This window comes from Sapajus apella, unplaced genomic scaffold (genome assembly GCF_009761245.1).
Source record: "Sapajus apella isolate SASKATOON/1434 unplaced genomic scaffold, GSC_monkey_1.0 scaffold152, whole genome shotgun sequence".
NCBI classification, from domain to species: domain Eukaryota; kingdom Metazoa; phylum Chordata; class Mammalia; order Primates; family Cebidae; genus Sapajus; species Sapajus apella.
This window is the reverse complement of record NW_022437092.1, coordinates 2215207-2234119: the sequence shown is the minus strand read 5'-3', so window position 1 is coordinate 2234119 and position 18913 is coordinate 2215207. Positions and strand designations below refer to the sequence as shown.

The window sequence follows — 18913 nt, the reverse complement described above, 5'->3', positions numbered from 1 at the left end:
TGAGACGGAGTTTCGCTCTTGTTACCCAGGCTGGAGTGCAATGGCGCGATCTCGGCTCACCGCAACCTCCGTCTCCTGGGTTCAGGCAATTCTCCTGCCTCAGCCTCCTGAGTAGCTGGGATTACAGGCACGCGCCACCATGCCCAGCTAATTTTTTGTAGCTTTAGTAGAGACGGGGTTTCACCATGTTGACCAGGATGGTCTTGATCTCTTGACCTTGTGATCCGCCCGCCTCGGCCTCCCAAAGTGCTGGGATTACAGGCTTGAGCCACCGCGCCCGGCGATAATTTTTTGTATTTTTAGTAGAAACAGGCTTTCACCGTGTTAGCCAGGATGGTCTTGATCTCCTGACCTCATGATCTGCCCGCCTCAGCCTCCCAAAGTGCTGGGATTACAGGCGTGAGCCACCACGCTCGGCCTCCATCTCCCCTTTCACTTTACCCCTCTGCAGGTCCTGGTGGGGCTGAGATGCACAACGTCTCACCCTGGAAACTGTAAAGAACCAGTCTTCCGATGAAGCTTGAGCAGGGTCTCAGCGCTTAGAGACTTCCAGGAACTACAGTTCCCAGAACACACAGCATTCAGTTGCTGTCCAAGTGGTTGGGTTTGAACTAGAACAAGGAAATCTCACCTGTCCTGGGAACTGAGCGTCCTGGCCTGTTCCAGGTGCGTTTGTGACTCATGTTTCTTGGATCTGTGCCCTCCTGAGAAATCCCTGTTCCTTATAAACTACCTGGTGCATTTGTCCACAAAGGTTTGCTGAGAACCTGCTATGTGGCAGCCTGAGGTGGGAGTGAGGGGTTGACAAGAGAGACTCACCGTTCATCCTCACAGTCAGATGGAGACAGATCCATGAAAGGTCGGAGGCTGGCTGGGTACCCTCTGTGATCTAGCACGTAGTAAGTGACCAACAAATCAACAAGCAAATAAAAACTATCTCACTCTTGTCTTTCATTTCATCTTGCCTTTCCACACTGATTTATCAGCTCCCATGATGTTGCACTATCCTAAAGCGTGCTGTATCTCTGTCTGGCTTTTGCACACTCTGTTATCTCTACTGGAAGCATATTCGGCTTATTCGCTCACGCGTTTGTCTGTAGGACAGAGCCTGGCACGGAGCAGGGGGCACATTAAATATTTGATGAGTGAATGAATGAATGAATGAATGCCTTTCTCCATTGTACACTCCAGGAAGCAGGGACGCTCGCGACCCTCCGTATTCATCTCTGTCTCCGCCCGCCCACAGAGTATGAATGCATCTTTTTATTCACTCCGAGGATGGCCAGGCTGGGGCAGAGGAGGCCGGGCGGGGAACTGGGTTGAGGGCTGCCATCGACCCCTACTCAAGCCTCCTAAACAGTCCACTTTCCCGGACGTCGGGAGTTCGCATACTGTCCCGCAACCTGGCCTCGGTCACCTGACTCCCCCGCCCCTCACCCTCCAGGGCACCCCAGACGGACATTCAGCCAACAGCACGTGGTTCAGGGGCCCCAGCTTCCTTCCCATTGGCCGCTCGCCTCCTTCCTTCCCCGCGATTGGCCGGGACCCAGCCACAGCTCCGCCCCCCTCCTCAGCCCTCTGGTGGTACAGCCCGCCGCGGCTCAGGCAGGGTGGGACGGTCCACTACTTCGCGGCGCGGGGGGAGTCGGGAAGAGCTGGGTGAGGCGGAGGGATCCCTCTGGAATGTTTCCGTCGGGTCCACCCGAAGAGGGAGGCGCGGATTGGCCGCGAACTCCGGGAGACAGCCGCTAATTGGCCTTCCGCGGGCGTCGGCCCCGCCCTCCTAGGCGCCGCTGCGGGAGAGGCCCAGGCAGGAGTTTGCAGAGGGCCGAGCCGGGTGCGCGCGGGGAGGCGGCGGCGGCGGCGGCGCAGGTGAGTGGCCCCCGCGGGAGGGATGTGTCCACTCTGGGGGCCCTGGATGTCGCGGACCCGCGAGGAACCGGCCGATCGTGCAGGGTGGGGCAGGCCCCGTGGACGCGACTGGAGGTTTAGGCTGAGCGCGGGGATGCCGGAGGCCCCTTCCTGGGGGAAGCGAGGGTGGGGGTGGTGGGGGCAGCTCCCTTCCTGCTGGGGGGCAGAAACCAAACGCCTCCCAGCGCCGGGTAGGGGGTCTCCGGGCTTGCCCCTCCCCCCTTCCCTTCTGGAAGATCCCCATCCCGGCGAGGACAGGCGCGGGGTCGGTGTTTCTGACCCTTTCCTGTCCACTTTCCCTGAGCAAACCGCGTCTGAACCCTCCAGGGCCTGGGGGGACGCAGTGAGGACCTGGATAATAATCATCATGAAAAACTCCACCCCAGCTAGCATTTATGGAGCGCTTCCGTGTCAGGCATTTACCATGCGGATCATTGATTGAATCAAAACACTTCATGGGAGGTGTTGTGCCTTCTTGTGAAAAAGGTGAGGCAGCAGGCTCAGAGAGGTGGAGTGACTTGCTCAAGGTCACACAGCTAGTAACTGGCACATCTGGGACTGGAACTCATGCCCCAGGGTCCAGAACTGGAGTCTCAGCCACTAGACTTGATACCCACTGGCTCCATAGTTAAGTTGTTGCTGAGTAGCTCCAGCCCCCTACCCCTCCCACCCCTACCCCATACTCATCATCAGGGCCACACTTGTTGGTCTTTTGTTTCCTTCCCCCCCACCCCCACAACCCCCAAAGATCACCAGGCACCAGCCACTCAAACAGGAAGCTGCCCTCATGTCCCTTCTCCCCTGAGCTGGAGAGGGCAGGTTTGACTACCTGGGTCCAGAGAAGAGAGTGACATCTGCAGGGGCCCAGGATGCTGGGGTCCTGGGCCTGCTGGGTACCCCCTGGCAACCTGGGCCAAGGCTGAGCAGTAGGTGTTCTCCCAGGAAACACCCAGGAGCCGGTTTTTCAAGAGTGAATCAGAGGCCTCTCTCCCTCCTTCTCTCCAAGGCAACACGGTGTGGGAAGGGGGAGCCTGGGCGTGATTTCCCCCTTCCCCTAGCTTCTGTGTGCTCCCAGGAACCCCTTCCCCTCCACCTGCTGACCACACTATGCTTCTGGATGGCTGTGGGGTTGTGAAGCTTCAGGCCCTTGCCAGGATGAGGGGGTCAGATGCTGAAATTCCAGCCCAAACAGTTAATATCCAGGCCGAAGTTTCTCTTCTTCATCTCTGCGTTCAGGTGTGAGGGGAGCCAGGGAAAGTGGGGAGGCGAGGACAGTAACCCCACAGTAGGCATGTTTGAGGGGCTGTTTTGAGGATGGAGGTGTGCAGAGAGCAGTCAGAATGAGGACCTGAGACACATTCATTCATTCATTCATTCTACAAATATTTAAAGTGAGCACCTACTATGGGCACATGCTAGGCACTGTTCTTGGCACAGAAAATACCATAAGTGAACAAAAATTCCTGCTTTTGAGGAGTTGGCATTCTGAAAGGAAGCAGCCAACAAGCAAGTTATCAAGTAAATAAGATAATTTCAGATGACACTAAGTGCTATGAATAAAACATGTGTGGGTAGTACTATAGAGAGCTGTGGGCAGGGGGTGCCAGCGCCACACAGATCAGATGAGGGGGCTGGGCGCAGGGGCTCATGCCTGTAATCCCAGCACTTTAGGAGGCCGAGGCAGGTGGATCACTTGAGGTCAGGAGTTTGAGACCAGCCTGGCCAATATGGGGAAGCCCTGCCTCTACTAAAAATTAGCCAGGCGTGGTGGTGCATGCCTGTAATCCCACCTGCTTGGGAGACTGAGGCAGGAGAATCGCTTGAACCTGGAAGGTGGAGGTTGCAGTGAGACGAGATCATGGCACTGCACTCCAACGTGGGCAACAGAGCAAGACTCCATCTCAAAGAAAAAAACAAAACAAAAAAAAATAGATGGGGCAAGGCCAAGGTCTTTCTTTAGGCTGGACCAAGCTTGGAATCCGGTTGGAACAGAAGATGAACCCAGAGCAGGGATTCTGCAGGGGTTTGTGGGTCACAGTAAGGAGTGTGCAATTTTTCTTCCAGAAGGTGGGAAACCGTTGTAAAGTTTCAGTCAGGGCAGTGATGCCATCTCGTTTACGTTTTAAAATAGAGACATGAAGTTAAATGACAGCCTGAGGCTGGAAGACAAGAGTTCTGCCAGGGCAGCATGCAATTAAGTTCATGGGCCTGAGCTGTCTGTACCACATGGGTGGATCCAACATGCTGGGGCAAGCCTGGGAGGCTGCCTGGAGGAGTGAGCCTGGAGTAGGTCGGCAGGCAGAGAGGGCTGGGATATTCCTGGGCAGGGCAGGACAGAGGAGGAGATACCAGTAATAATGACAACAGCTTCCTTACATGGAGTCTGAGGCAGAGTGTAGAAGGGATACATGCGCAATCTCTTTGGATTTCCATAACCACCTTGAGAGTGACAGGAATTCCACCCATTTTTCAGATGAAGAAACTGAGGCCCTGTGAAGTGAAGTGACTTGCCCACGGCCACCCAGCTGGTAAGTGGCAGGGGTGGGATTTGAACCCAGGCCAAGAAGCCTCTTATGGCTGTGGCAGGCAGATTCATTAACCACTCACTTTCCTCCCTGCTGTTAATCCTCACTCACAGGTGGAGACACAGAAGCCAGCATGAACCAGGGCAGAGGGTGCGGGCAGAGAGAGAGTACAGAGGTTGGGAATTGGTCTGGATGTAGGGATCTTGAAAGTTTGAATCTCGGTACAGATGGCAGTAGTAATAATCATCACCAATATTTACAAAAACCTTATTGTGTGCCAGGACTATTCCAAGCACATGTGTGTTTTCCTTGGAGCTCAGAGAGGTTAAGACCCTTGCCCAAAGCCACACAGCTAGTAAGAGATGAAGCCAGGTTCCAGACTTAGGTTTTTAGCTTCCTGCCTCCCAGTGCACAGAGCTGGTGGAGTTGGCGGGGATAATGATGGATGACAAGGGCTTTTTTCCTTTTCTTTTCTTTTTTTGAGACAGGGTCTTGCTCTGTCACCTAGGCTGGAGCACAGTGGCATGATCTTGGCTCACTGCCACCTCCACCTCCCAGGTTCAAGCAATTGTCTCCTGCCTCAGCCTCCCCAGTAGCTGGGATTTCAGGCATGCAGCACCACCCCTGGCTATTTTTGTTTGTTTGTTTAGTAGAGACCAGCCTGACCCACATGGAGAAACCTCGTCACTACTAAAAATACAAAAAATTAGCTGAGCATGGTGGCACATACCTGTAATCCCAGTTACTCGGGAGGCTGAGGCAGGAGAATTGCTTGAACCTGGGAGGCAGAGGTTGCAGTGAGCTGAGATCGCACCACTGCACTCTGGCCTGGGCAACAAGAGCAAAACTCTGTCTCAAAAAAAAAAAAAAAAAGAGAAAAAAAAAACACAGACAATGAAAGGTGAGGGAGATGCTATTCCTGCCTTCCTGGCTAGATGAAGCACCTACTATGTGCCCAGCACTAACCTGGGAAGCAAGAGATGTGGGGCCACAGCATGGACGTGTGCTTTTGCTGCAGAGACGGGAGCCTGTACCCCTTTGTCTCCCTGGTCAGGTACCCAGACTGCTGGGAGTGTGGGTGTTGGGATCATTCATTCATCCATTCATTGATTCAACAAATATTATTGGCCGGATGTAGTGGCTCATGCCTATAGTCCCAGCACTTTGGGAGGCCAAGGCAGGAGGACCACTTGATCCCAGGAGTTTGAGACCAGCCCGGGTAACATAGCAAGACCCCAACTATCCAAAAAAAAAAAAAAAAAAATTAAGGCAAGGTGCCGTGGCTCATGACTGTAATCCCAGCACTTTGGGAGGCTGAGGAGGGTGGATCACCTGAAGTCAGGAGTTCGAGATCAGCCTGACTAACATGGTAAAACCCCATCTCTACTAAAAATACAAAAATTAGCCAGGCGTGGTGGCGTGAGCCTATAATCCCAGCTACTAGGGAGGCTGAGGCAGGAGAATTGCTTGAACCCAGGAGGCAGAGGTTGCAGTGAGCCGAGATCACACCACAGCACTCCAGCCTGGGTAACTGAGCGAGACTCTGTTTCAGAAAATAAAAATGAAAATTGGCCATGTAAGGTGGTGTGCTCCTGTAGTGCCAGCTACGGAGGAGGCTGAGGCACGAGGATCACTTGAGCCTAGGAGGTGGAGGCTGCAGTGTACTATGATTACACTACCACACTGCAGCCTGCACAACAGAATGACACCCCTGACTAAGAAAACAAAACAAGGCTGGTTGTGGTGGCTGGCTGACACTGTTTTCTTTCCAGTGAGGCCAGAGCCGGAGGAGGCATCAGAACAGAGACAAATGTGACGTGACTTCTGTTTTACAGGACCATTCTGGCTGCTGTCTGGACACGAACTCGTGGGGGGTGAGGGCGGAAGCTGGGAAACCCTCAGGAGGCAAGAGCACTAGTTTAGGTGAGTAAACATGGAGATGGACCAGGTATGAATGCATTCGTGAACAAATGGATACATAAGATTGGGTGCGGGCCGGGCAGGGAGGCTCACACCTGTGATCCCAGCACTTTGGGAGGCTGAGGCAGGCGGATCACAAGGTCAGGAGTTCGAGACTAGCCTGACCAACATGGTGAAACCCCATCTCCCAAGTAGTTGGGATTACAGGCGCCCACCACCATGCCTGGCTAATTTTTGTATTTTTAGTAGAGACAGGGTTTCGCCATGTTGGTCAAGCTAGTCTCAAACCCCTGACCTCAGGTGATCTACCTGCCTCGGACTCCCAGAGTGCTGGGATTACAGGTGTGAGCCACCGCGCCCAGCCGCAGCTCAGGTCAGGGCCTTTCCACTGGCTGTTCTCTCTACTTGGAATGTTTTCGCCCCAAATCTTTGCATGGTGCTTCCTCCTGTCATGCAGGTCTCAAGTGCAGCATCACTTGTTCAGAGAGGCCCTTCCTGATCTTGTCTATAGAACTTACCTCGCTTTGTCTCCACATCAACATTGAAAATTATATGAGGCTGGGCACAGTAGCTCATGCCTGTAATCCCAGAACTTTGGGAGGCCGAGGCTGGAGGATTGCTTGAGCTCAGGAGTTTGAGACCAGCCTGGACAACACAGCAAGACCCTGTCTCTAAAAAATAAAAATAAAAAAATGAGCAGGGCATGGTGGCAAGCACCTTTGGTTCCAGCTACTCAGGAGGCTGAGGTGGAAGGATCACTTGAGCCCAGGAGGTCAGGCTACAGTGAGGCCTCACTGCACCACTGCACTCCAGCCTGGGCAATAAAGCAAGACTGTCAAAAAAAAAAAAAGAAGAAAACAAAAGAAAAAACAAAACAAAAGGAAAAAAATAATATTAGACATTTACACCTTTCCCTGCTCACTGTGCATTTCCTCTTCCGGACTGTCCTCTTCCAGAGGTCGTGGGCAGAGCCCCAGCTAGCCTATGTACATAGCATCTGTGAGTGAATTACAAAGACATCTCTTCAGCCAGGCGTGGCAGCTCACACCTGTAATTCCAGCACTTGGAGAGGCCAAGGCAGGTGGATCACAAGGTCAGGAGTTTGAGACCAGTCTGGCCAACGTAGTGAAACCCTGTCTCTACTAAAAACACAAAACGTTAGCCGGGCGTGGTGATGTGCACCTGTAGTCCCAAGCTACCTGGGAGGCTGAGAGAGGAGAATTTCTGGAACCCGGGAGGCAAGGTTGCAGTGAGCCAAGTTGGTGCCACTGCACTCCAGCCTGGATGACACAGCAAGACTCTGTCTCAAAAAAAAAAAGTCATCTCTTCCTCCTGGCAGACACCACACCAAGATGCGTAGCTTGGCAGGCAGAGCACAGGCTGAGTTCAGTCCCACTTGCTGCCTTGGTCTAGTACTTTTGCACAGTGTACAACTCGTGTAACTGCACATGGTGGCCCTAGTCAGGGATCTTTTTTTTTTTAATTGAAGGCAATATCTAAAATGGTGCACAGAATATGGTAAGTACTAAAAAAAAATGTTTGAAGGGAGGGGAGAATGCAGAAAGAGAGAAATAAAGAAACAGGGGCCCAGCACGATGGCTCACACCTATAATCCCAGCACTTCAGGAGGCCGAGGTGGGTGGATTGCCTGGGGTCAGGAGTTCAAGACCACCCTGGGCAACCTGGCAAAACCCTATCTCTACTAAAAACACAAAAATTATCCAAGCATGGTGGTGTGCTCCTGTAGTTACAGCTACTTGGGAGGCTGAGGCAGGAGAATCACTTGAACCCAGGAGGCGGGGGTTTCAGTGAGCTGAGATTGTGCCATTGCACTCCTGCTTGGGTGACAGAGCGAGATTTTGTCTCAAAAAAAATGAAAAAAAAAAAAGACCAGAAAAAAAAATGTATGTCCATCAAGACAATTTTTGCTGTAGTAACCCTAAAAGTCTTAGTTGGTAACCCCAAAAGTCTCAGTGGCTGAATTCAGCAAAGGTTTGCTTTTGCTTCCTGCTATGCTTCCACTGTGGCTCAGCAGGGGCTCCATTCCCTGTAGTCATTGAAGACCTGGCTTCATATTGTCGACGCCATATCAAATGTGGCTCGCCACCCTGCCTGGGAGACATAGATTTCTGGAAGCTCCAGCATTTAAATGCTTCAGCCCAGAAATGCCATGTGCCACTTCCTCTTACAGCCCATTCACCAGAAATAATCATTTACCTGCCCAGTCACAAGGAGGCCAGGAAGTGCCATCCGCCTGTATGCTTTGAAGGTGGTGAGTCAGACATTTTTGGCACACAGCGTTAGTCACTGTGGCTGATAGGAAAATAGAAGCTTAGTCGCTTTGATGGGCGCGGTGGCTCACGCCTGTAATCCCAGCACTTTGGGAGGCCGAGGCGGGCGGATCACGGGGTCAGGAGATGGAGACCATCCTGGCCAACATGGTGAAACCCCATCTCTACTAAAAATATAAAAATTAGCCAGATGCAGTGGCGCATGCCTGTAGTCCAAGCTACTCGGGAGGCTGAGGCAGGAAAATTACTTGAACCCAGGAGGCGGAGGTTGCAGTGAGCTGAGATCGCGCCACTGCACTCCAGCCTGGGTGACAGAGCGAGACTCTGTCTCAAAAAAAAAAAAAAAAAAAAAGAATCTTAGTTGTTTCCATGTTCTCATCTGTTCAATGGGCATAATTACAGTATAACACGATCCCTATGTTACAGTGTGGTGTGAGGATTAAGGAAGGTCGTGGGCTGGGCATGGTGGCTCATACCTGTGGTGCCGGAGCTTTGGGAGGCCAAAAGCTCCTTGAAGCCAGGAGTTCCAGACCAGCCTGGGCAACACAAAGACTTCCTCCTTATAATCATTTTTTTTTTTTGAGATGGAGTCTCACTCTGTCACCAGGCTGGAGTGCAATGGCACGATCTCAGCTCACTGCAACCTCAACCTCTCAGGTTCAAGCTATTCTCCTCCCTCAGCCTCCTGAGTAGCTGGGACTACAGGCGTGCACCACCACGCTCAGCTTATTTTTGTATTTTTAGTAGAGACGGAGTTTTACCATGTTGGCCAGGATGGTCTCGATTTCTTGACCTCATTATCCACCCGCTTGGCCTCCCAAAGTACTGGGTTTACAGGCATTAGCCACTGCGCCAAGTATTTTTTTTTTTTTTAGATACGGAGTTGCCCAGGCTGGAGTGAGTGCAATGTTGCGATCTCTGCTCACTGCCAACCTTCATCTTCCGGGTTCAAGCGATTCCCCTGCCTCAGCCTCCCCAGTAGCTGGGATTACAGGAATGTGCCACCATACCTGGCTAATTTTTTTTTTTTTTTTTTTGAGACAGAGTTTCACTCTTGTTACCCAGGCTGGAGTGCGATGGCACGATCTCGGCTCACCGCAACCTCCGCCTCCTAGGTTCAGGCAATTCTCCTGCCTCAGCCTCCTGAGTAGCTGGGATTACAGGCATGTGCCACCATGCCCAGCTAATTTTTTGTATTTTTAGTAGAGACGGGGTTTCACCATGTTGACCAGGATGGTCTCGATCTCTTGACCTCGTGATCCACCCGCCTCGGCCTCCCAAAGTGCTGGGATTACAGGCTTGAGCCACCGCGCCCGGCCTGCATTTTAGGTTTTGGGGTACATGTGAAGAACATGCAAGATTGTTGCATAGGTACACACGTGGCAGCGTGATTTGCTGCCTTCCTCCTCTTCACCTATATCTGGCATTTCTCCCCATGTTATCTCTCCCCTACTCCCCACCCCCTACTGTCCCTCCCCTATTTCCCCCCAACAGACCCCAGTGTGTGATGCTCCCCTCCCTGTGTCCATGTGTTCTCATTGTTCAACACCTGCCTATGAGTGAGAACATGCGGTGTTTGATTTTCTGTTCTTGTGTCAGTTTGCTGAGAATGATGGTTTCCAGGTTCATCCATGTCCCTACAAAGGATACGAACTCATCATTTTTGATGGTTGCATAATATTCCATGGTGTATATATGCCACATTTTCCCTGTCCAGTCTATCATCGATGGGCATTTGGGTTTGTTCCAGGTCTTTGCTATTGTAAACAGTGCCGCAATGAACATTTGTGTGCATGTGTCCTTACAGTAGAATGATTTATAATCCTTTGGATATATACCCAGTAATGGGATTTCTGGGTCAAATGGAATTTCTATTTCTAGGTCCTTGAGGAATCGCCACACTGTCCAGGTCTGAGTTCAAGTCCTGGATATCCTTGCTAATTTTCTTCTCGTTGATCTGTCTAATATTGACAATGGGGTGTTAAAGTCTCCCACTATTATTGTGTGGGAGTCCAAGTCTCTTTGTAAGTCATTAAGAACTTGCTTTATGTACCTGGGTGCTCCTATATTGGGTGCATATATATTTAGGATCATTAGCTCTTGTTGCATTGCTCCTTTTACCGTTATGTAATGTCCTTCTTTGTCTCTTTTGATCTTTGTTGGTTTAAAATCTATTTTATCAGAGACAAGAATTGCAACTCCTTCTTTTTTGTTTTTGAGATGGAATCTCGCTCTGTTGCCCAGGCTGGAGTACAATGGTGCAATCTCATCTGACTGCAACCTCTACCTCCTGGGTTCAAGCCATTCTCCTGCCTCAGCCTCTCATATAGCTGGTATTATAGGTGCCTACCACCATGCCAGGCTAATTTTTGTATTTTTAGTAGAGACGGAGTTTCACCATTTTGGCCAGGCCGGTCTCAAATTCCCGACTTTAGGTGATCTACCTGCCTCGGCCTCCCAAAGTGTTGGAATTATAGGTGTGAGCCACGATGCCCAGCTGAGACCCTGACTCCTAAAAAAAAAAAAAAAAAAGCGGGCACAGTGGCTCATTCCTATAATCCTAGCACTTTTGAGAGGCTGAGGCAGGAGGATCACTTGAGCTTGGAAGTTTGAGATCACTCTGGGCAACATATTGAGACCCCAATTTCTGCAAAAAGTTTTAAAATGATAGCTGAGCGTCAGCCAAGTGTGGCGGCTCACGCCTGTAATCCCAGCTCTTTGGGAGGCAGAGGCAGGAGGATCACTTGAAGTCAGGAGTTCAAGACCAGCCTGGACAACTTAGTGAAACCCTGTCTCTACTAAAACTATAGAAATTAGCTCGGTGTGGTGGCACACACCTGTAATCCCAGCTACTCAGGAGGCTGAGGCAGAAGAATTGCTTGAACCCAGGAGGCAGAGGTTGCAGTGAGCAGACATCACACCACTGTACTGCAGTCTAGGTGACAAAGTAAGACTCCATCTCAAGAAAAAAAAAAAAAAAAAATGGTTCTCAGGACATCGCTGCTAAAAATAAAAAAAAAAGAAGCAGAAAAAAAAAAAAGGTTAGCTTCATGGCAAATGTCTGTGGTCCCAGCTATTTGAGAGACTGAAGAGAGAGTGTCCTTTGAGCCTGGGAGATCAAGGCTACAGTGCTACAGTTAGCTATTTTTTTTTAATTTATAAGTTTTTTTTTTTTTTAGAGTCGTCCTATTGCAGTAATTTTATAAGTTTTTTTTTTAAGAGACGGGGTCTCGCTATGTTGCCCAGGCTGGAGTGCAGTGGCTGTTCACAGGCGCTTTCCCACTACTGATCAGCACGGGAGTTTTGACCTGCTCTGTTTCAGACCTGGGCCCAGTTCACCCCTCCTTAGGCAACCTGGTTGTCCCCCACTCCCGGGAGGTACCACATTGATGCCGGACTTCGTGCGGACCCCTAATCAGCATAGCGCACTACAGCCCAGAACTCCTGGGCTCAAGCGATCCTCCCACCTCAGCTTCCTGAGTAGCTGGGACTGCAGGCACGCGCCACCACACCTGGCTACAGTGAGCTTTAATTGCACCACTGCACTCCAGCCTGAGTGACAGAGCAACACCCTGTCACAACAAACAAATGAAACAAACACACAAGGAAGGTCACAAAGCAATAGATCCTAGCTGGTGTTATTATTATTATTGTTATTCTTTTTGAGACAGAGTCTTGCTCTGTTACCCAGGCTGGAATGCAGTGGTGTGATCTTGGCTCACTGCAACCTTCACCTCCCAGTTCAAGCAATTCTCCCGCCTCAGCCCCCTGAGTCGCTGGGACTACAGGTGCGTGCTACCACGCCCGGCTAATTTTTTTGTATTTTTGGTAGAGATGGCATTTCGACATGTTGGCCAGGCATCTTGAACTCCTGACCTCAAGTGATCCTCTCATCTCAGCCTCCCACAGTATTGGGATTACAGGTGCGAACCACTGTGCCCAGCCTGTTACTACATTTATTTATTTATAGATGGAGTCTTGCTCCTTCACCCAGGCTGGAGTGCAATGGCACGATCTCGGCTCACTGCAACCTCCACCTCCCAGGTTCAAGCAGTTCTCCTGCCTTAGCCTCCTGAGTAGCTGGAATTACAGGTGTGCACCACCACACCCGGCTAATTTTTGTATTTTTAGTAGAGGAGGGGTTTCACCATGTTGGTCAGGCTGGTCTCAAGCTCCTGACCTCAAGTGATCCACCCACCTTGGCCTCCCATAGTGCTGAGATTACAGGTGTGAGCTACCGTGCCCAGCCCTGTTATTACTTTTATGTAAGTGTCCCTTCACTATTCAAGAGATGAGGATTTCAACCGAGGTGTTTGTTCTCTCAGCACTTCCGTGGGCCTATCTGGTTCGAGTAGTGAGGGAGGGGCACTCAAGGCCCTGCCCAGGCCCTGAGCCCCGTTTCCTGTCCTACAGATCTCCCGGGTGTGACCCTACTTCTCGCTGCTCATGCCGCTGGGACTGGGGCGGCGGAAAAAGGCACCCCCTCTAGTGGAAAATGAGGAGGCTGAGCCAGGCCGTGGCGGGCTAGGCGAGGAGGAGCCAGGGCCCCTGGTCGGAGGTGGGGTAGGGAGGCCCCAAATGGGCTTGCCCCCCCCACCCCCAGCCCTGCGGCCCCGCCTCGTGTTCCACACCCAGCTGGCCCACGGCAGTCCCACTGGCCGCATCGAGGGCTTCACCAACGTCAAGGAGCTGTACGGCAAGATCGCCGAGGCCTTCCGCCTGCCAACTGCCGAGGTATCCTACGGGGAGCCGGGCACCGGGGTCCCTGATGGTGGGCCAGAGGCCTGAGCTTACATCCTGTTCATGAGCTGGGGCTCAGATGCCAAAGCTGCAAATGATGAGCCTGTGCCCTCCTCGGTGTTGGGGGCCGATGACTAGGGCTGGACACTGACTTCCCATGAGGCTCTGGGAGGCCTGTGCCCAGTGAATTGTGGGGAACTGCTGGAGGCCAGGGCTGGATGCTGAGTTCCCATCAGGCACTGGGAGGCCTGTGTCCCAGTGAATTAAGGGGAACTGGAGGCCAGGGCTGGATCCCATCAGGCACTGGGAGACCTGAGCTCCAGTGGATTGTGGAAGGCCAGGGCTGGATGGATTGATTGGATGGATGGATGGATTGAGAGGCCTGCATCCCAGTAGATTGTGCAAGACTGATGGCCAGGGCTGGATGCTGAGTTCCCATCAGGCATTGGGAGGCCTGCACCCCAGTATATTGTGGGGAGCTGATGGCTACAGTTTAATGCTGAGTTCCCATCAGATACTGAGAGGCCTGCATCCCAATGGACTGTGGGAACTGATGGCCAGGGCTGGATGCTGAGTTCCTGTCAGGCATTGGGAGGCCCGTGCCCCAGGAGATGGTGGAGGCTGGAGGCCAGATACAAGGTGCACTTCTCCGTGATGCCTTGGAGAATCCCAGCACTGTGGGAGGCTGACTTGCCTGGTGCTAAGCACTGTGTGGGTGGGGGCGGGAGGGGGGCAAGGAAGGCAACAGTAGACTTGAGCAGGAAGTAGATGCAGGAGTGTGGAGTGAGTTTCTGTGTCCTCCCCAAGCATTTTCTGAGCACTCACTGTGTGCCAGGCTCCATTGCCTGGAAGCAGCAGTGAATTTTTACAAGGACAAAAATCCTAGCAAGGCACAGCGTGCACACCTGTAGTCCCAGCTACTTGTGAGGTTGAGGTGGGGGCATCACTGGAGTTCAGGAGTTCCAGGCCAGCCTGGTCAACATAATGGGACTCCCATCTCTAAAAAAGTTTTTTTAACTATGTGGCACATGCCTGTGGTCCCAGCTACTCCGGAGGCTGAGGAAGGAGGCTCGCTTGAGCCCAAGAGTTGGAGACCAGCCTGTGCAACATAGTGAGACCCCAGCTCCACAAAAAATACAAAAGCTAGCCAGGTTGCTGGGCATGGCGGCTCACGCCTGTAATCCCAGCACTTTGGGTGGTCGAGGTGGGCAGATCACCTGAGGTTGGGAGTTCGAGACCAGCCTGACCAATATGGAGAAACCCTGCCTCTATTAAAAATACAAAATTGGCCGGGCGCAGTGGCTCAAGCCTGTAATCCCAGCACTTTGGGAGGCCGAGGCGGGTGGATCACGAGGTCAAGAGATCGAGACCATCCTGGTCAACAAGGTGAAACCTCGTCTCTACTAAAAATACAAAAATTAGCTGGGCACGATGGTGCGTGCCTGTAGTCCCAGCTACTTGGGAGGCTGAGGCAGGAGAATTGCTTGAACCCAGGAGGCGGAGGTTGTGGTGAGCCGAGATCGTGCCATTGCACTCCAGTCTGGGCAACAACAGCGAAACTCCATCTCAAAAAAAAAAAAAAAAAAATACAAAATTAGCCAGGTATGGTGCTGAATGCTTGTAATCCCAGCTCCTTGGGAGGCTGAGGCAAGAGACTCGCTTGAACCAGGGAAGTGGAAGTTCTGGTGAGCTGAGATCGCACCATTGCACTCCAGCCGGGGTAACAACAGTGAAACACTGTCTAAAAAAAAAAAAAAAAAAAAATAGCCAGGCATGGTGGCATGCACCTGTATTTCCAGCTACTCGGGAGGCTGAGGTGGGAGGATTGCTGGAATAGTCTGGAGGTTGAAGCTACAGTGAGCTATGATCGCACCACTGCACTCCAGCCTGGGTGACAGAGCAAGACCCTGTCTCAAAATAAAAAAAGAAAGGAAAACTAAATCCTAGTCTTAGCAGAACTGACACACTAATGGGGAGCCCTGCCCTGGCCCTGGCTCAGTGGGTGGTCGGGCACTGGGGTGGAGTTCCCCCAGTACTCTCCCACCTCTCTTCCTGCCCCCGGCAGTGGTGATTACCAAACGGGGAGGGAGGGAGGAGAGGGTTCAGTGTCTCCCACCTCTGCAGGTGATGTTCTGCACCCTGAACACCCACAAAGTAGACATGGACAAGCTCCTGGGGGGCCAGATAGGGCTGGAGGATTTCATCTTCGCCCACGTGAAAGGGCAGCGCAAGGAGGTGGAGGTGTTCAAGTCGGAGGATGCACTCGGGCTCACCATCACGGACAACGGGGCTGGCTACGCCTTCATCAAGGTGCCTGGGGAGATGGGGCATCCCGAAGGCCTGGGAGCACGGGCGGGCCACGGGACCCCCGAAAGCAGGGCACAGTCCCAGTTGTTGATGCCTCCCTGCCCCCGCAGCGCATCAAGGAGGGCAGTGTGATCGACCACATCCATGTCATCAGCGTGGGCGACATGATTGAGGCCATCAACGGGCAGAGCCTGCTGGGCTGCCGGCACTACGAGGTGGCCCGGCTGCTCAAGGAGCTTCCCCGAGGCCGCACCTTCACGCTGAAACTCACAGAGCCTCGCAAGGCCTTTGGTGAGGAGCCGCCCCCCACCACCCTTCTCCCCAATGGTGCTGCTTGTGTGGGTGCAGGCAGTGGTGCTGGGAGCTGCCAGCAGGTGGCACTCGAGCCTGGCCAACTGCAAGAGAAGTGGGCGCAGCTCCACCCTGCCCCAAGACAGGGTGCTAACTCTTGGCCCAACTGGGGAAAGGGCGGGGGCAAGGAGGAAGTTGCCCTCATGCCTAGCTTCCAGGGGCCATTAGCCCAGTCAAGCGCCCTCATCCCTGGCCAGCCCCCCAACCCCGACAGGCCAGGCTTGGCCACCCAGTGCCAGCCCCCCCACTTTTCCATCTGGCTTCACTAACTCTCAGGAATGGGCCCCAGGCCCCTGAGGTGGGGGGGGCTAAATCACTTCCCCGGGCAGGTAGGGCTGGTCCGTGGCCCAGCAGCCATACCCCCTTGGCCAAGAGGAGACTGACTCAGGCAGCTGCAGACTCAGGCTGGGGTACCCCCGCTCCCTGTCCCCCAGCCCTGGGAGCAGAAGTGGCTCCTCCCGTCTCCCCTCCAGCATTTCCTATTCCTGGCCCCCAGTTGTCTCTCTGCTCTGCCCCACATCCATGCCTCACCTGAGTCAGGACTCCTGCCCTCCTGGAATCACCCCAGCCCCCAGGAACTTGCAGAAGCTTGAAGTTTGGGGCGGTGTTGAAAGCCAGGAGGGACAAGTTCCTGCCCAGAGCGTGCTCAAACCAACCTTCCCCCATGCTCACCCCTCTCCTGCCTCCCTCAGACATGATCAGCCAGCGTTCAGCGGGTGGCCGCCCTGGCTCTGGCCCACAGCTGGGCACCGGCCGAGGGACCTTGCGGCTCCGATCCCGGGGCCCCGCCACGGTGGAGGATCTGGTGAGTGCTCCAGCCGTACCCTATCCCTGCCATCCCTTCCCTGTTTTTTTTTTTTTTTTTTTTTTTTTTTGAGGCAGAGTCTTGCTCTTGTCACTCTGGCTGGAGTACAATGGCATAATCTTGGCTCACTGCAAACTCTGCCTCCTGATTCTGCCTCAAATGATCCTCCTGCCTCAGCCTCCCAAGTAGCTGGGATTACAGGCACCCACCACCACGTCCAGCTAATTTTTGTATTTTTAGTAGAGACGAGGTTTCACCATGTTGGCCAGGCTGGTCTCGAACTCCTGGCCTCAGGTGATCCACTCGCCTTGGCCTCCCAAAGTACTGGGATTACAGATGTGAGCCACCTCACCCGGCCCTCCCTTCCCTTTCTAGCAGGCAGCATTACCTGTTAGCTGAAGGGACTCTGGGCAGACAGCCTGGATTCCAGTCCACTTCTGCCACCTCCCACCTCCCAGGGACCTCCTTTGGGCACGCGGGCCTCAGTTTGCCCATCAGGAAAATGGGGATGAGATGAACACCAACACCTCCTTCTCAGGGTCATCCTGAGGACTAAATACGAATATATGTAAAGTGATAAGGGTGGTCAGTCCAACTGCAATGTCCATTCTCATCATTATGTTGTCACTGTCACCCCTCCCCGGCCCCTAGCCTTCTGCCTTTGAGGAGAAGGCCATCGAGAAGGTGGATGACCTGCTGGAGAGTTACATGGGTATCAGGGACACGGAGTTGGGTGAGTGGAGGCTGCCTGGGGGAGGGACTTCTAGGTCTGGTGGGGTCTGAGTCTACCCTGAGCCCCTCGGCCCCTAGTGTCATCTGTGCCTCCGCTCTGCCCCCTCTCCCAATAGCGGCCACCATGGTGGAGCTGGGAAAGGACAAAAGGAACCCTGATGAGCTGGCTGAGGCCCTGGATGAACGGCTGGGCGACTTTGCCTTCCCCGACGAGTTTGTCTTTGACGTCTGGGGCGCCATTGGGGACGCCAAAGTTGGTCGCTACTAGGACTTCCTCCGGACCCTGCGATGATGATGACCCGGGCCCAACTTGGTGGGGACCCCCCGGCAGGGTCACCAATGTCAGGACCTGAACCTCCGACCTGAGCCTAGCTCAGCAGCCCCGGGACGATGGGAGGGGAGATGGGGCCGGCCTACCCCGCTCCAACTGGTACCATCCCCTCCCTGGTTCTCAGTCTGGCCAGGGTTACTGCCCCCCTGTGCCCTGTTCCCACCTACCTCAGCCGGGTCAGGCACGGGAAGGGGAGGGATGGGCCACATTGGGCGGCCACCCCCACCTCCTCCACTTTCCACCATCAGCTGCCAAACTGGTCCCTCCGTCTCCCTGGGGCCTTGGGTTCTGTTTGGGGGTCATGACCTTCCTAGTTTCCTGACGCAGGGAATACAGGGGAGGGGGTTGTCGCTCCCCCCAGCAAATGCAATAATGCCCTCGCTCCTCCTGAGAGAGCACCCTCCCCGTGGAGTCTGTTACCTCCGCATCTGACACGAGTCTGCTGTGAACCCCCCAACCTCCTCCCCACATCCATCTCTCCTTCCAGGCCCATCCCTGGCCCAGAGTAGGAGGGAGGGAGGGACGATGGCAGTGGGCTTTTGTATCTGAATTTGCTGTCTGAACATAAAGAATCTCTGCTGTTGGACCTGTGTGGCTTCGGGGGGGTGGGGAGAGGGGGTGGGTTGGGGCTGAGAAAGAATTCAGCAGCTGAAATCCATCTTCCGCAGGCTCCAAATTGAATTAGGAGCTGGCACCAGGCCGCCTGCCCCTCCCACTGTTGCTCCTGGCTACAGGCCACCAGGCTTCCAGGCAGGGCCAGAGCTTCCTGGACTACAGAGGGTTCAAATCCTGCCCCCTCTCCCACAAGGCCTCCCGCCTCCTGCAGCTTCACGAGGCTGTTGGCAGCCGGTGACAAACCCCGGACCTCAGGGAGCACCGGGGCATTGAAACCTGGCTTGGAAAAAGACGGAACCTCGGGCCTGCCAGAGCCCCACCCCCATGCCAGGAGGTGGGGGATAGGCATGATGAAGCCCCTACCACACTCCGCCCAATGCCGGAC

The 18913-nt window shown here is 53.5% G+C and overlaps 1 protein-coding gene and 1 long non-coding RNA gene across 5 annotated transcripts; both read left to right on the top strand.

Moving 5' to 3' along the window:
* Positions 1-430: 430 nt before the first annotated feature.
* Positions 431-946, top strand: LOC116541526. Its single transcript, XR_004264846.1, has 2 exons — positions 431-666; positions 755-946. It is a non-coding gene; the product is annotated as an uncharacterized LOC116541526 (long non-coding RNA).
* A 1308-nt stretch (positions 947-2254) lies between these two features.
* On the top strand, positions 2255-18499 carry GIPC1 (GIPC PDZ domain containing family member 1). Of its 4 annotated transcripts, XM_032265759.1 has the most exons (9): positions 2255-2397; positions 4385-4439; positions 6272-6359; positions 13061-13381; positions 15512-15697; positions 15805-15985; positions 16738-16850; positions 17502-17583; positions 17699-18499. In XM_032265759.1, exons 4-9 carry the CDS (start codon positions 13094-13096, stop codon positions 17848-17850), a joined length of 1002 nt encoding a protein of 333 aa, XP_032121650.1. In that variant the 5' UTR covers positions 2255-2397; positions 4385-4439; positions 6272-6359; positions 13061-13093; the 3' UTR covers positions 17851-18499. The 4 variants fall into 4 exon arrangements, with proteins under 4 accessions (XP_032121650.1, XP_032121654.1, XP_032121653.1 ...); XM_032265760.1 differs by lacking the exons at positions 2255-2397; positions 4385-4439 and adding an exon at positions 4769-4791; XM_032265763.1 differs by lacking the exons at positions 2255-2397; positions 13061-13381.
* The last annotated feature ends 414 nt before the right edge of the window (positions 18500-18913 follow it).

Bases quoted from the DNA above. Each gene is read 5' to 3' on its own strand.
- GIPC1 (XM_032265759.1), top strand. From the start codon at position 13,094: ATGCCGCTGGGACTGGGGCGGCGGAAAAAGGCACCCCCTCTAGTGGAA. The intron at 13,382-15,511 runs GTATCCTACGGG...CCACCTCTGCAG, and splicing joins TCCGCCTGCCAACTGCCGAG to GTGATGTTCTGCACCCTGAA. The intron at 17,584-17,698 runs GTGAGTGGAGGC...CTCTCCCAATAG, and splicing joins TATCAGGGACACGGAGTTGG to CGGCCACCATGGTGGAGCTG.